Genomic DNA, 15584 nt, shown 5'->3' with positions numbered 1-15584 from the left:
GGCTCCCGTGTTTGCGTTGCGCAAGTTTTGTCAATACAACATCTCGGCTTACGTGATGTATCCGCCGTACGCGCCGATAGCTCCGTATCTCAAAACTCGCGTCCCGAACTCTAAGGTCACCTTGCAAGAGTGTTGCGGCGCGCGTTTTATGATTCGCTAACTGCGGCGCTATCTCTTGATAAACTGCGATATCGACGTGTTCAATCGGCCCGCAACATGGCGGCGAGAGGTTTGGTGTTGATTTATCGCGCGGCTTTCAAACACGGGGGCGATAATTTGCCAGCGCCATGCCGCGGAGTGTGTGCTTTTGGCGGGGCTTACCGACCGCCAGCTGTTTTCAGACCTCTGAGGTAGCCGGGAACGTGGTATTTTTGTGTAACGGTGTGGTTTACGTATCTAGCATCTACTTACTCAATAAGGTACTTGCCTTTAGTATGGTAAATTGTGATTCTAGGAGGTCATTTGGGCGTCCTCGGAGTACATTTTACTTTTATTGAAAAAAAAAAGTACAAATCCTCCTAAAAGGGGACACATGGTAGTCTATTTATGCTGTTTTTGGGCGGATTTTGTAGGTGAAGGGATCACCTTTGGGTCTGAGTGAGCATATTTTAGAATAGGGTAAGTCATGTCCGGTATTCACTTCGTGTCCTGTCCAAATCCTAGCCCATTTCCGATGATGACGGATATTCTTCAAAAATTCGCATGAGAATTATTGTCTATATCCGAATCCAGATTGGAAAAATCCGTATATCCAAATCTATGCCAATCTGCTACGTAGTAAGCTCAAATGTTAGTTAAGTTAGTTAGTTCCTAGTGGCACATGGCCGACATGGGTAAAATGTTACAGCGCAGTCAATGACTACTGTCCCCCCTTCAAGTTCTTTTTGTGGATTGTGCGAAAACTATACATAATCCCCGGACACGGGTGAGATCGCATGGTTTTAATATTGACTTGTGAGTAGGGCTGGGCACAATGATTCGAGTACTCGAATCTGAATCGAGTATTAATTTCAATGATTCGAGTCGAGTAGTAAAAGACGATTTTATCGAGTACTGAAATTATACGCTCCTCGCAACTGAAAGCTAGTTTACTAACGAGAAGTATAGTTTGGATATTATTTTCCACTAAGGAATCCTTGAAACCATGATCGGTCGTGTCGCGGCATACGAGACATAGTACAAAGCTACGAACGCTACTGGAAATAACACATTTCCGAAGTCATGATCATCCCACAACATTGTCAAGAAGTTCAATGAAATCGGTATGGTCGAAAAAATACCAAAGTGACGGATGTGACGGACAACAGGCATTTTATCCTTTGTGGTGGCGTAAAAGGTACATATTTGAATTTTGACATGGTACATTCTGTTGTGACGTCATAATGAGTGATACTCGAATACTCGACTCGACTCGAAGAGATAATCCGTGATTCAGAATCGAATCACTCAGGTACTCGATTTTGCCCAGCCCTACTTGTGAGCAATGAGGGCTTGCCTGCGAACATCGCAAGCAAAAATTCTCACAACACCACCTTCTGGCTAGACCCACTTCTGCTATTTCAATCGCTAGTTGTCGCAAGGGAACTGTGATTCGAAATGGTTCCCAATCATGTTTCATACTTTGGAGTTTTAGATATTCCCGATGCTTTATGCTTCGAATCGGGCATGTCGAATCAAATCGACAGTAAAAAGCACTTTGTGCGTAGGCTACATGGCAATTTGTCATCGGGCAAATGCGGCTTTGACTGACAGCTCTCCCAACAACAGCGTACTTGCGTTAGCGTACTTGTGAAGGGCGATCTCGCGCTTAAAGAACCATTGCTTCAACAACCTTCATACTTCTTTTCTCTTCCGTAAAAGCTTCAAAAATCCACAATACCAAGATTGGCGACCTTTAACCCTTGTAAAATCGGATTACACCAGTGCAATCGGTCAACTTCATCTGGCCATATCTCTTCTTGTCTACGTCCTGGAGGCTTCATTTTTGTTTGTAAGGAAAGCTAGCAATCTTCTGATTCTTATGATACCTAATTCGAAGAAATAAGGCATGACAATTTTCGAGTGCCGACGGTCTTACGCGAGGAGTTCGGCCGAAAATACGTATGGCTAAAAAAGTGGTTATCACCCAAGATTTCCAGATATTTTCCGAGTGGGAAATATAGTCAGAAATTCTGCCAGAACATCAGAAGTAGACTTGTACGGTATTCTGTGTAATTTTTCGCCGTTTCAAACATCAAACCATGTTGTGGGATGTATTCTGAGGGGGTTTGAGAATTGTGATCACGCTTCGGTGATTTTCAAGAACATAGTCATGTTAAAAGTCAAGTTTGTGACCGAATATGAGTCATAAACTGGTTTACTATGCCTGCAAATGGTTGGATACGACAGGAGGAAGTATACCACGTTGTTTCATGCCTTTAACTGAACGGCAGGGATCCGATTCGGTATTGATCTTGAACTTGACCATTACGACTACACCCACATGTAAATTTTTATGTATTTTTGATTTTTCGATATCTGGCCATGGTTGGCGGCTTGTTCGAAACCAGGCAACGGTGGCTACGCACTGATGCATCATTTTTGACTCTCTAACGCTATTCTGGGGGTCAGTCTCGAAATATGAAAGAAAGAAAGATTTTTTTTTTAAAGTTTGTTTATTTAGTCTTATAAAAAACCCTAGACATGTCTTGGGGTGTCGATAGAGGGCGGAAACGGTAGAAGGCTATACCCCGCCCGCTTTTAAATTGGAACATCTCAGATTCAAGTCTCGGCGAGGTCATGGTATGAATTTGAAAGTGATGGTCAGTTCTGCCAAAATCTTGAGATTTTGAAAGGGTTATTCCTTGGAATCGGGGTAGTCTGCTCAGTGTTCACATTAACTACGTTTTTATAAAAGTTTCAATGTGCTTACACCTTTTTATGGTTTCATTGAGCAATAGATCTAACTTCTCATAATCTCGCTCTGTGTGAAGCGCTTTGAATTTCGTTTGGATCGTCTTAAGTTCCTCTGTAAATATCGGTCAATAACAATGTCCACAATTGCGGATTCGATTCGGTCTAAGGGAGTTCTGCACCATCTAATTCGAATCAGACGTGATTCGATTTCACCCATCCCTCGATGAGACCCCAGCGTTGCACGCCAATTGAAATATCGATATCATATCCCAGGCGTGACATATGTCGATTTGATAAATTGGTCAACAGTTTAAAATACCAACCCATACGAATATCGATCGGATATTTGCAATAAAACCGTGTTGTTCGTTTGTACACACATATATGACCGTTGTAAGCGGTTCATGGACTGTGTAACCGAGTGTATTCTTTCCATTTCCGAAAGGTCTATTTTTAGAAATCGGTCGTTAAATATCCTGTTTACTGCGTCATATCTCGCTCGTCACATCCTAGATACACAACTCCAAGTTGTTTTTGACTAACGCGCTACTGGTCGATAATAGTGCCTGGTCGTTACATATACAATCTTGAAGAGATGACGACCTCGGATACGACAGGCGATTAAGCGTTTAGCGCCTTTAAGGAAATGGTAATGGGAGGGTAGCGGAGTTCAGGGCAAAGTTCAAACGAGCTGTTCGTGCGTTTGAGGAGTAACTTGGGAATCTCTCGTATCATACAACCTTTACAAACAGGCGGCATGTTTGCGTATTTCGGGCTGGACAATATCGAGTATCTGACTGAATCGTTTACAGAATTAAGCTTTGAGTCAAGTCGAGCATTCGAGTATTCCGTATGACGTCATATCGTCGCTGTGAAATCAAAGTAGCGTATGTCCATTTTAGACATAGTGAGAAATTCAACTTCATGCAAAGCTTTCATTTTCTTTCGGCCATTATTATATTGGCCATCGGTTTACTTTGAAACAATGTAACAAACAAACATATCTTGGGCGGAAAAAATATGAACATTTCACAAAAACCAGATGTTCTATCAATTTGAAAAATGGATCTCGAAATTTGAAAGGACGGACATAAGCTGCTTCGATTTCACCGCGACGATATATACCAGTGGTTCTCAACCGGGGGTCCGTGAAGCATTTTCAGGGGGTCCGCGAAGCCTCTAAGTTTGCAACATGATTGATTACTTAATTTTTTAAGCTACGAAGTTCATGAGGCAGATTGGCTTCGTAACTGCTAAACCTTCAGGACTTACATAAACGGAATGGTCGTCTGAAATGAAATATCCACGCTAGTGGTTCTTAACCGGGGGTCCGCGAGACCTCTAAATTTGCAAAATGACTTATTACCAATTTGTAACTTTTTTAAAATTAGGGAAATGACGGGACAATTTCGCTTCAAAACTACTAAGGCTTCAGGAGTCACATCAATAGAATGACACTATATGATATGAATAATCCGACCATGCAAACCAACTTTTATTACCAATAGCATAGGCCTACTTATACAAGCATATTGTAGTTTAGAGATGTTTTGTTTAGGTTTGGTGAAAATTATTTTTTCCTAAAAAGGGGTTAAATCCACATCATGTTATCCATTTTCTCCTATGTTATAGCCTACATATGTGGCAGTCCTGCTCTACAATACTGCTCCTTATATCAGTTGTATAATAATTGCGTCGTGGTTTCACTTACTTTTTTGTATCCAGCCGCTTCGGCGTTAGGACACTTGATAAAGTCTCTCCAGCAGTTGCTGAATCGTGTGTGATTAACTCAGGTATTTTACACATATAACCACTATATATTCCAGAATATCTTGAAAATGAGCTGCAGACAGAAGCGACTAGTCTGGACGTGATAACTTTATTGAAATCTATTTCTCAATTTGGGTGTCAAATAATATGTTTCGATGACACACGAAGGTGTCGTCGGAAGAGTCAGGTGGCAATGTTACATTCGCCTCCACCTTTACCATTTTGGAAATGGATTTTCGGCACTTGTTCATATCACATCGAAATGCGTGAATTTTCAAGACACGACCACATAATTTAAGAAATGCAGCTGCAGAATACACTTCGGAATAATAATATTCCAGCCAATTTGTACATATAGTATGATTTTATTGTCAGGAACGGTCATTATGTGGCTGTTTATCACAAGCCTATAGTTGATATATGCAAATGACAGATGCCGGTGGCAAGAGAATTGGGCTAAATTTGAACTAAAACTTGAGGGGGTCCGCGGGGTCCGTGACGGTCCAAAAGGGGTCCGCGAAGACAAAAAGGTTGAGAACCACTGATATATACTATATAGTAAGAAGGAAGTGCGCGGTTCAAATTTGTACCTTTCACACAATCAGAATGCAAATAATGCCAGTTAAGCGTACCAGAATCGATATTTTCATATTCGTTAACCATACGTATGACTCAAGCACTTCGTTACTATGTCACCGCACAAAATTGTTGCTTCGATGAACAGTTGATCAGAACATACTTCGTGTCGAACATGTCCGATGTTGCGCTAAGGCTAATCGAGGTTTCCGGTCTGCCGTAATGGGAAGGAATTAACCAAACGATGTGTCCCTATCAAAAATGATTCTACGTCATGTGCAGTGAGTAGGGCTGGGCATAATGATTCGAGTACTCGAATCTGAATCGAGTATTAATTGTGATGATTCGAGTCCGAGTAGTAAAAGACGATTTTTTCGAGTACTGGAATTATACGCTCCTCGCCACTGGAAGTTAATTTATCAACGAGAATTATAGTTTCGACAGTAATTTTCGCAGTTGAAGGCTTGAAACCTTGATTGGCCGTATCGTAGCATACAAAACATATAGTACAAAGCTACGAAGTTGCTGGAACTAGCAGATTTCCAAAGTCAGGATCGTCCCGCAACATTGTCACCAAGTGCAATAAAATCGGTATGGTCGAAAAAATACCAAAATATCTTTTATGTGATGGATAACAGGCATTACATTCTTCGTGGTGAAATAAAAGATACATATTTAAACCTTCACACATCACGCTCTGTTATGACGTCATAATTAGTGATACTCGATTACTCGACTCGAAGCATATTGCGTGATTCAGAATCGATTCACTCAGGTACTCGATTTTGCCCAGCCCTAGCAGTGAACCACGGTCGTTTCTCGTGTTTAATTCCCGAGGCTATAGTGACATCGGAGACACTGTCCCGGAGAAGGATTCTTGGAAAAATCTCCTCAAAAAACGTGCCAAAATTACGAATTTGGGGAAATATTACAGCGATTATTACCGCCTGGCACAATTTTGCATAGCTCCATGCTGTTTCATGTTTCGCTGCGCGTAAAATTAGCTTCGCGTTGGTTCACCTGTGGGCGGTGGCGCAGGTTGTAGGCCTACTCTACAGGCGGATTGACTTAATTGAGTTTAGCACTTTACGTGTCGTAGCCGTCGTAATCACTCGACAGTCGACACTCTATTGAAATCGATGGCTTGTCGATATGTTGCGTATTTCACATGAGTCCGTACTGTAAGCAGAGAGTCGGCTAATAATGGTGATACGTCACGATCGATTTGACTCACTCCCGCGGGGTACTGATATAGACGCGTTGCCTACAATCTATCAGCGGCCATTAAGATTTCTTGTGCTATATCCAGTGACTTGCATCGCTAACCAACATACTGCAGCACGAATGGCAATGTGTTGGGTTAAGGTATTCAATCTTCAAAGATATATTGACTTTACAAGCGTCATTGACGTCACAGCGCCTGCAATCTTTATTTTGAGGGGTCGAGAATGCCGCAGACCAGGACATGGCCTACTAAAATGGCCAGGATAAGTCGGAATTGAAAGTTAACCTGACTACTAGTCGGCAGTAGGCTGGGACGATTCGAGTACTTTAATCCGAATCCGAGTATCAATTGTCGTAGCTCAGCACCGATTTAAACATATCCCACAAAGCCACTAATATTCATGGAACCGCTCAAATAGTGATCCACACTCACAATCGTCACAACGCGCCACGAAAAAGTTTTGGTCCAGAAATACGAAAATATTTTGTATGGCGTGCAACTGGCATCATTTTTCTAATCGCCGAAAAAATATATGATTAAACCTTTTCGAGTCATAACTGTTATGGCGTCAGGATAGGCTGTACTCGACTCATAAAGTCACTCGGTTTTACCCGGGAACCCGCTAAACGGGACTTTGGTTCGGACAAGTAGACGAATCCATCTCTCGAATTCGACTCGGATTCGAACCACGTGATTCGATTTTCAAAGTATTAAATCCGCTCGCCCGCTCTTGCATCACAAACGCAACGCTCCGGCGATTTTTGATTCCCCTCACAAATCCAACAGCTCCGAAGTTATTTAATGGTCTTTTGCGATGCGGTATCAATTTTTGATAAGCCTTCTCGCATTTGCGCGGATCCCCGTAAAGATTTCCGCCCGGGTTCGAGGCGGCCTTGCGAATATACTTCGCGGAAATGAATTATGCATGCGATGTCAACAACGTGTTGTCGGATGAGCGGGGGATATTAAGAAAGCGCGGGGTGCAACGGGAGATCTCGTTCACCGCCCTGTGATTGAAGACATACACATGTGGTCAAAGTAGTTAGAGCCGCTACTCATTTACGATCGTTACTTTTAATGCAGTGTGCACTGGCACATAGCATTGCGATCCCTATCCCGGGATTAATCCCATTGATATCCCGGGATTTGTAAACAGCATCTATCAAGGCTTACGTAGCGCCATATCTCATATTTTGGTACTAAAGCGGTGTCACAAACTCGGCTGTTTGTCTAAAATAGTGGTCTCAAACACGCGGCTCGCGTCGGCATTTTGCATTTTCAAGTAGGCTATTCGACAATATTTAACTGGAGAATATGTTATTTCACATGTCATAAGTCCGCTAGCTGCGGAAATCATAACGCCACAGCTTTTACGCTGACATGGTGCATTTGTCGTCTCGCGTGGTGTCTAACTGTCAATAACTCATTATTTCGCTAAATTATGCCAAGCACAACAATATTTTTAATAAAATATTTAAAAACATGACTTTTCCGTGGCCAACGTGAACATTATGATAGTGAATCACATTTTCGCAATGTGTATGGAATGCCAGTCTGCAAGGTCCGTCAAATAAGGCCTGCTTGGAAATGCATATTATATCCCTATTTGATGCGGCGGCCCGCCGCGTCATCAGTAACTACGAAATTGGCCCGCGAGCAAATTTGAGTTTGAGACCCCTCGTGTAAACCATGATACTCTTAATGCTCTCATGTTTTTGTGTCAATATGACAAGGAATGAATGTTGTTTGTGTAGTTTGTGAGAGTATTTTACTACTTTTTAATCCCGGGATTTCAAATTTGATCCCGAAGACCCAACCCTAGTGGCACATCCTCATTTCTACTTGAAGGCCGGACTATCCATTCGTTGTCTCTCACGTTTAATGCTGGAAGTTCTTTGGGAGAGGCACTATTGAACATCCCCCCACCTAGGCTGCAGGTGCGAGTTCAACTTCACTTCGATAACTCACGGTCGCCTCATTTTGAGAACCCGCTGCGGAATTTTTCGCAACGATGAACATGTATTCAAAATGATTGTTACGTAAAGGAAAATTTGCATAAGGTGCTGTTACAAAACATGCGTTTGTTCGCGCTGGGCGGATTTAATGCGTTTGAAATTCATTGGTTAATTCCACAGTTGACCCCTGCGTATTTTCCCGTACCTATGCCGTTGTTTTGGCGGGTTCGTTCCGTTGACTCTTTTACGGAATTTTTCAAGTCATTTTCATTCGAGCGTGCTCCAATCTTTGATGTTATTCTTCGCTTCACCGATTATAACGTCATGGCGCACACACACATTATAATTACAGTAGTGTAAAGCGGTGGACGTGTGGCGCTTGGTGGCGTCATTTTCGCCACCCGTGTGACATAAAAATCGACATTGAAATTACCGGCAATATTCCTCTCGTCCCAGCTACGGCAAACAGAGATGGCGCTATTTTCGAAATTACACCGTCTCTTATGGCGTCTCCTAGTTGCCGTGACAATTTCGCTCAGGGAGGTGATTCAATTTATATATATCCAAATACTAGTTTCTTCTTTTGATGTACAAAGTTTTTCTGAAGTCTTCACCCGTTGCTGACGATTTCCTGTGACGAGTGTCAACCGAAAATATTCGAAAATGTTGATATAATCGAGTCGAATCTTAGAGTTTAAAATCTTGGGCATTTTCGTGACGTCACAACATGGTATTTTGGAGTCATAACCATAATCTGCGATTGCTTGACTGGGCTCAATGTATTTCTCATAGATTACAGGAGCCCCGGGGCAGCATTTCTAGTAGCAGTTGGTGTAAAGCTGATCAAATATATGCTCTGTGCACTAAGCTAGACACCGTAATTTTTGAATAAGACCGAATATATCAGGGCTATTGGTGAAGGTGCCAGGACGCTAGGTATTAGTTTTATCGGTATTGGCTCAAAAATCCGATATGCGTCGAGCAGTGAGCTCTACTTGATATATTCAATTGCTCCGTGGGATGTATGTCAGCGACTCAGCCTCAGAATAGGTTGTATTTCGTCTGTATTGTCTTGTGTGTAAGATCCGCAAATTTACACGGGCCGCCCGTGACTGACGTACGTCATCCGGCTTACGTCACGATCTCGGCCGAATAGGTTATGATCGTCCATTGTTCGGCGAAGGGGGCCATTGTCTCGCGCTAGCGGCGGCTGGTGGCTTTTTTGTCCCGCACAATGCCGGTTTTTCCTCCACGAATTTGCCCTTCTCGGCCGAAAACCATTCACGGTACGCGGACCGGAACATGCTCGAGTCCAGAACTAGATATTTAGCCATTTCGTCGGTTCGTAACCGATCGCTGTGAAAGTCAAGCGTGGTGTTTCTGAACGGAATATTTCGCCGGGGTGCCGGGAATAACAGTCGTCGACTTGGTATGGAGTCTGGCGAGGTATGTGGGGGTTTTGTGTTTGGACGCGGGCCGCGGTTGTTTACAGAATGATGAATGTGTGCTGGCACGCGATTGAAATTTGCGTGGAAAATATGTGACTTAAAGGTATTCGATAGTGTTTTTCTCGATCTCTTTGTTTGGACTTGGGTTTAGTGAACGCATTACTTATCGTGTGCCTAATGTTTCGTAGGCTTCAGTAACTGATCGTTTCGATCGCGCTGGTACCTGTCATTGTGGCGTCATACTGTATAGTATAGGGGTAGCATTGCTAAATCGTACCTTTTCGTGCCATTGAAAAATAATTTGCGCTACGCAATACTTGATCGCAAACTAATTTCGTATTTGACAAAGCCAGCGTTGGGTGTCAATAGCCAAATTCGAAGAGTTTTTTCGAGATCGTCGTGTGTCGTGTCCACGTGTAGGTGTTTCTGCATTATCGTTAAATGTCGTGATAGCGTAGTGGTATAATCCACAGCTGAAAAACCAATGGGTCCGACCGAGGTCGACTCCAGAATTCCTACCTAAGTGTTGGAGGTTTATATAGGATCCGCCTCGCCATCTCATCCGTGTAAGCGGTGTCTTATAAAAGCCTAGGAGTGGGCCGTACTACAAGTCGGCAACTACGGAATAAAGAAAATGAAGAAAATTGGCCTGGTGTAAATGACCAGCATAGCAGTCGATAAACACCGTGAATACCCAAAACAAACAAACATTATCGTTAGGGCTGGACTAAATCAAGTACCGCCCGTACCGGTACTGGGTAATTCGACTCCTAGTACAGTCCAGAATTCCAGTATCCTCAATTATGATGTAATAACAATAATTATGCCTTGCAAAAGTGTCAATATGTATATTTTCACAAGGAAATGCCACACGCCGTATAAGATAGACTTCCATATTTCCGAATCATGACAATTTCGCCGCGCTTTGTGATTGTTGTGCGGGTCATTCTAGGGATGGGCAACATCGAGTACCTGACTGATTCGCCTCTTAATGAAAAATAAGTATCATAATCACAATTCTCGTTGATAAATTAACCTTCAGTGGCAAGGAGTGTATAATTTCAGCACTCGAAAATATCGCCTTTTACTACTCGACTCGAATCATTAAAATTATTTCTCGAATCAGATTAGAGTATTCGAATCATTGTGATACTAATCGGATACCTGATTAGTAACACTGGTATCCGTGGCCTCCCCGCTTGGCGCTCAGCATTACCGGGATAGCATGGAGGGGTGGTGCACGACTAGGAAAGCCTTACAATGTCCAATGTCGAGCGGTCTATGCATATGCATTATGTACAGATCGTTTGTATGTATATCACGAGTCGGTATTTATGCCTCAAAACATCAAGGACAAAAATATACTACGTCCTATTCCTATTCCCGCAATGACATCACCATAACAAGGCGTAATTGGCACTGGCACTTGAACTTTGAGCAGGATTTGCAATAGTGTACGTCGATGCCGCGTTACGCGAATCCGAAAAGGATTGCTTTGTCGGTTGCGGAACGCCAAAAAAAATCTAGTGAACGCAAAAGGAAATACCCTCGCCGGCCAGTTATCGCTTGTCGCTCGCCGCTATACCACGTCCCGTGTCATTAGAGTTTGCCGCTAATCCCGGCGAGACCCTTCATTACGGTAATTCCAGGTTTATTGATTCAACTACTGCTGCAGCTGCTCTGAGAACTTGGCTTTCTCACACTGTGCGATGGCGGCGTATTATCGTAGCGGGGGAACTTGACTTGTGCTCTGCGGTGATAGTAGGCTTTTTCCTCCTGTAAATTGAGCGAAATCGCCGAATAGCGACGATGTCGACGGCCTCGAAACGCGTTGCAGGACAAAACTCTCCGCGAATAACGCGCGGGTGATAAGTAGGATGGTTCAAAATATGGATGACTTGGACGCTTCAAATATGTACCTATCGAGCGACGATAATAAAAACAATGCCATGTTTGCAGTGTGCACCGCATTTGAGATAATGGTATTGTAAGACGACCTTTGTCCTATTTTGTAACTGTGGGCCGATCACCAACTCGTAAAACTGTCGTTTACACTGACACGCGTTGCTTGGACGCGACTAATCTAGGTTGCGCAGTAGTAAAAAGTGTAAAAACTTCTCGTTGGCAATATTGCTCTCAGTGGCGTCGCATAACTTTAGCACTCAAAATATCGTATCCCACTATTCGACTGAAATCATTACAATGGATACTCAATTGAACGGCTTCTTGGAGTTGCAGAATTTCAATATGCAATTTAATTGTATCTTCACATTGAAATAAAGCCGAATATTTTCGGGTGACACTCGTCAGGGGCAATCGTCAGCAACTAGTAGAGAATTGGAAGAACATTGTATATCAGCAATACTCGAATTAACGTGCCCACTGCCCAGCCTATACTGATGACCGCCGACTTACGTAACGGTTGTAAATTACTAACCCTTCTCCATTTCCCACGGCGTAAACCGTATATCCCACCCGTTCGTCGAGTCCCAGGGGTATTTCTCGGCGCGGATTATTAGCTTGTCGAAGATGCGCCGGCCCTGGTCACGTGACGGCGCTCATAAACGCGACGCGCGGCTATAAATATGACACATTCTCGCGTCGACAATGATAGCGCCGGATGTGTCGGAGTCCGACCTCTCTCTGTTGGTGAATGAGTGTCAATTGCTTTTCCGCTCGCGTTTTAATGTGCGCCTCTGCTAGAGAGGCTGGTTCTTGCAAGCGCGGTTTGGCGTGTGAGGTGTTTTGCTAATGGAGAATCCCGCTGTTGCACAGGTCAGCGTGAAAGAAGGATATCTGCTGCTGCTTGTCTCCTCTTCGTTTCAGGTGAGTCTAATTCACGATTGTGGTGATATGTCGGTTCGATTTTTGCATGCTATCTTCCGCATGTATTGATTAGTTATTGCAATGAAAATAATGCTAGTTCCACACCGCGTAAAGATAATTTGGTACATTTTCGACCGTAGCTATTGCATTGTACTTTTCGGCAATGTCGCGGAGTCGATCGCGACTTCCAAGAAATGTAATTTATACCAGCGCGCGTAGTTTTGTACTATATGTTTTTCATTGAGGTTTCAAAACTTCCGCGTCGGGAAGAAGGCTTAGAAACTAGCATTCTCGTTGGTAGTAATGTTGCACTTTTAAATTTCAAATTTAAGTTGAAATTTTTGTACTTAAAAAATTGTATCACACCAGCCGACTCGAATCATTGTGCTCAGTCCTACTTGCTATGTTGCTATATTGACGTTGAACTTTCCGCCGGGCGAAATAGTGAGACCCCGGCTGCCGTGATTGGGTGTTGTTTAGGGTTATGATTGCGGTTGAATTGCTGCATGTTCAATTGTTGAAATTTATTTGTATTTGCCGTGTTTATCATGCTTTTACGCCACTTTTCTTGTAATGGAATTGAGCTGGAACTGAAACTGAATTGCACTGTATATACATGGTCGGAGAACGTGTATAATATGCGAAGTTTTGCTTTTACGCCTATTTTAATGCGTGGAACCGAGTTATTATGGATAGATATATACCAGGGGCGTTGCGGGTTCCATTTATGTTGGTTTGTTTGTTTTGAGATATTCATTGTGTTTGTCGACGACTATGGTCATTTACACCGGGCCAATTTTCTTCATTTTTATTCCGTAGCTGCCGACTTGTAGCACGGCCCACTTCTTGGCTTTTATAAAACACCGGTTGCACTTGCACGGATTAGATGGCGAGGAAGAGCCTAGATAAACCTCCAACACTTTTGGTTAGGAATTCCGGAGTCGACCTCGGTCGGACTAGAACCCGAAACCCGTTGGTGTCGCAGCTGTGGATTATACCACTACGCTATCTCTTCCATTTAGCGCTTTCCTGGAGTGGTACGCTAAGACAGAACCCACTCCGCACCTGGTATATGTCGCCATAAGCATGCATTTCACTCGTTTTCGCTCATTGGAATTGAGATATCAAAATTTTGTATCAGAAATCGGTGTTTTCCGGCATTTTCCGACAGAATGAATAGTCGATGGGGCTGAAGAAATGTATGTTTGTCGACGGCGCCATTGTCTAATACGGCGTTAGCTAAAACCAAACTCGGCGGTCTAATCCTTTGAATTGTGGAAGTTGTAATGCTCAATCGTTCTCTGCCACGTAAATTTTCTTACGACTGTTGAAATACGTTAATGTTAAGATTTATGCGGAGCTCGGGACACGATAACGAGCGTTTGAGAATGGATTTTTGGGTTCCCTTCTTACCTCTGTCTCCATATCTCGCGGGGAATAGAGGGTGTATTCCCATCATTAAGTGTAAAACAGCGGAATACCATGTCTACTAGAATAATTGCTGGTCTTATATCTTTTCTATGGTAATGTGCCGTAACAACCTAATGGCCGTTATGCGGTGCTGTCCGATGCTGCAGGTATTATAGTGTAGCCTGTGTCGGTATCTTTGCCGATCTACAAATATGTCCCGTTCATTCCCACACGCGTATTTCACCTGTTACCTATAAGCAGCGTTTTCAGTGTCATTAGAATGCATCAGCGGGACGCACGTCTTGATGTTTCAATAATTTTCGCTCAATATATATTTTTTAATAATCTTCCGTTTAGATGTCCGCATACATGCCAAGTCCTCTTTCAGTATAGTGTGGTAATTTCACAAGCGCTCCGTATGGCGCGAATCAGACTTGGATAACCGTTTAATTATTTAATTAGAGCGAAATGTCTAATTCGAATCTCACCTGTCAAGTTTTTCTATGCTCTAATTTTAATTCTAATTTAATTTCGTTTTTCCTGGAAATGCTACGGGAACACTGTATGTATATAGTGATTTTATTCAATTTCCAAGTTTTTGCGAATTCACTAATTCTAATTCTAATCTAATTTGGAAAACGTTGAAATTTTTTGGTGCGTAGACGCTGCAATATGCAAATAAACGCGCAAATCACCAACATCACAGCGGAATACGCGATAATAATTCAAGCCTCCGGTTCTGGCCTATATGTTTTCTGCTCTCGACGCGAATTTGAACGTGTATTTCGTACCCTAGAAAGGCTCTGGAATTTCCGTTATCTACGCTGCTATGTCGTGGGAAATGGTGTCTGTCCCCGAATATAAAATACACATGTCCATCGCGAGACCGCTATCGCCGTGTGTAAACTCCGCGTGCCTTTCAGAAATGGCGGCAACATTACTTCAAGCTGCGGCCCCGGAGACTGTTCTACGCCAAGACGAAAGACGTACGTCGGCAGTATAGGCCTGCGTTTGGCTCTTTGCGCGCCGCACTTTGATTGATCGCGGTGACGCTGTGTTTCAGGCGGACATATTCGAAGAAGTGACGCTGACAGAATGCAGCGTGGCGGAAAGAAGCACCAAGAATGTGAACTGCAGCTTTTCGGTAAGCCGAAGCGTAGATTCGGGCTTTTGGTGGATTTGGGATGTGTACAATGTACGGCTGTTGCGCTTGCGCAGAGGTCTGGTCGAGACAGCGTTTGTTGACGTAGATTCTTTTTCCTTTGCAGTCTGCAGGGTAAAGGTTAGGCTGGTGTTGATGACTGCGATGGAATCTTGCTAAAATCCGACTCAGGCTATTCTGTACGAATTTACATATAGGAAGAGGCAGTCAGTAACGAATTTCTCAATTACTACTTGATTCTTCACAGTTTTCAGTATTTTAAGCAAAACTATAGGAACACCTAATTGTTTTGCATTATTATAAATCTCTACAGCTAC

The 15584-nt window shown here is 43.1% G+C and overlaps 1 protein-coding gene across 3 annotated transcripts in view; it reads left to right on the top strand.

Moving 5' to 3' along the window:
* Positions 1-15584, top strand: part of LOC145454161 (diacylglycerol kinase delta-like) — a 56186-nt gene that overhangs the window by 17086 nt on the left and 23516 nt on the right. For 2 of the 3 annotated variants that reach the window (XM_080332179.1, XM_080332178.1), the window contains exons 3-5: positions 12645-12695; positions 15029-15091; positions 15169-15249. In XM_080332179.1, the coding sequence (XP_080188305.1) occupies positions 12645-12695; positions 15029-15091; positions 15169-15249 (195 nt within the window). Of the gene's footprint in view, positions 1-9374; positions 9868-12644; positions 12696-15028; positions 15092-15168; positions 15250-15584 lie in introns of those variants that run through there. The other variant, XM_080332180.1, reaches the window with a different exon arrangement.

Source organism: Botryllus schlosseri, chromosome 13 (genome assembly GCF_051294905.1).
Source record: "Botryllus schlosseri isolate E-star chromosome 13, Bs_hap1, whole genome shotgun sequence".
Classification (NCBI taxonomy): Eukaryota; Metazoa; Chordata; class Ascidiacea; order Stolidobranchia; family Styelidae; genus Botryllus; species Botryllus schlosseri.
The sequence above is the reverse complement of the archived record's forward strand: the minus strand, read 5'-3'. Positions and strand labels throughout refer to the sequence as shown.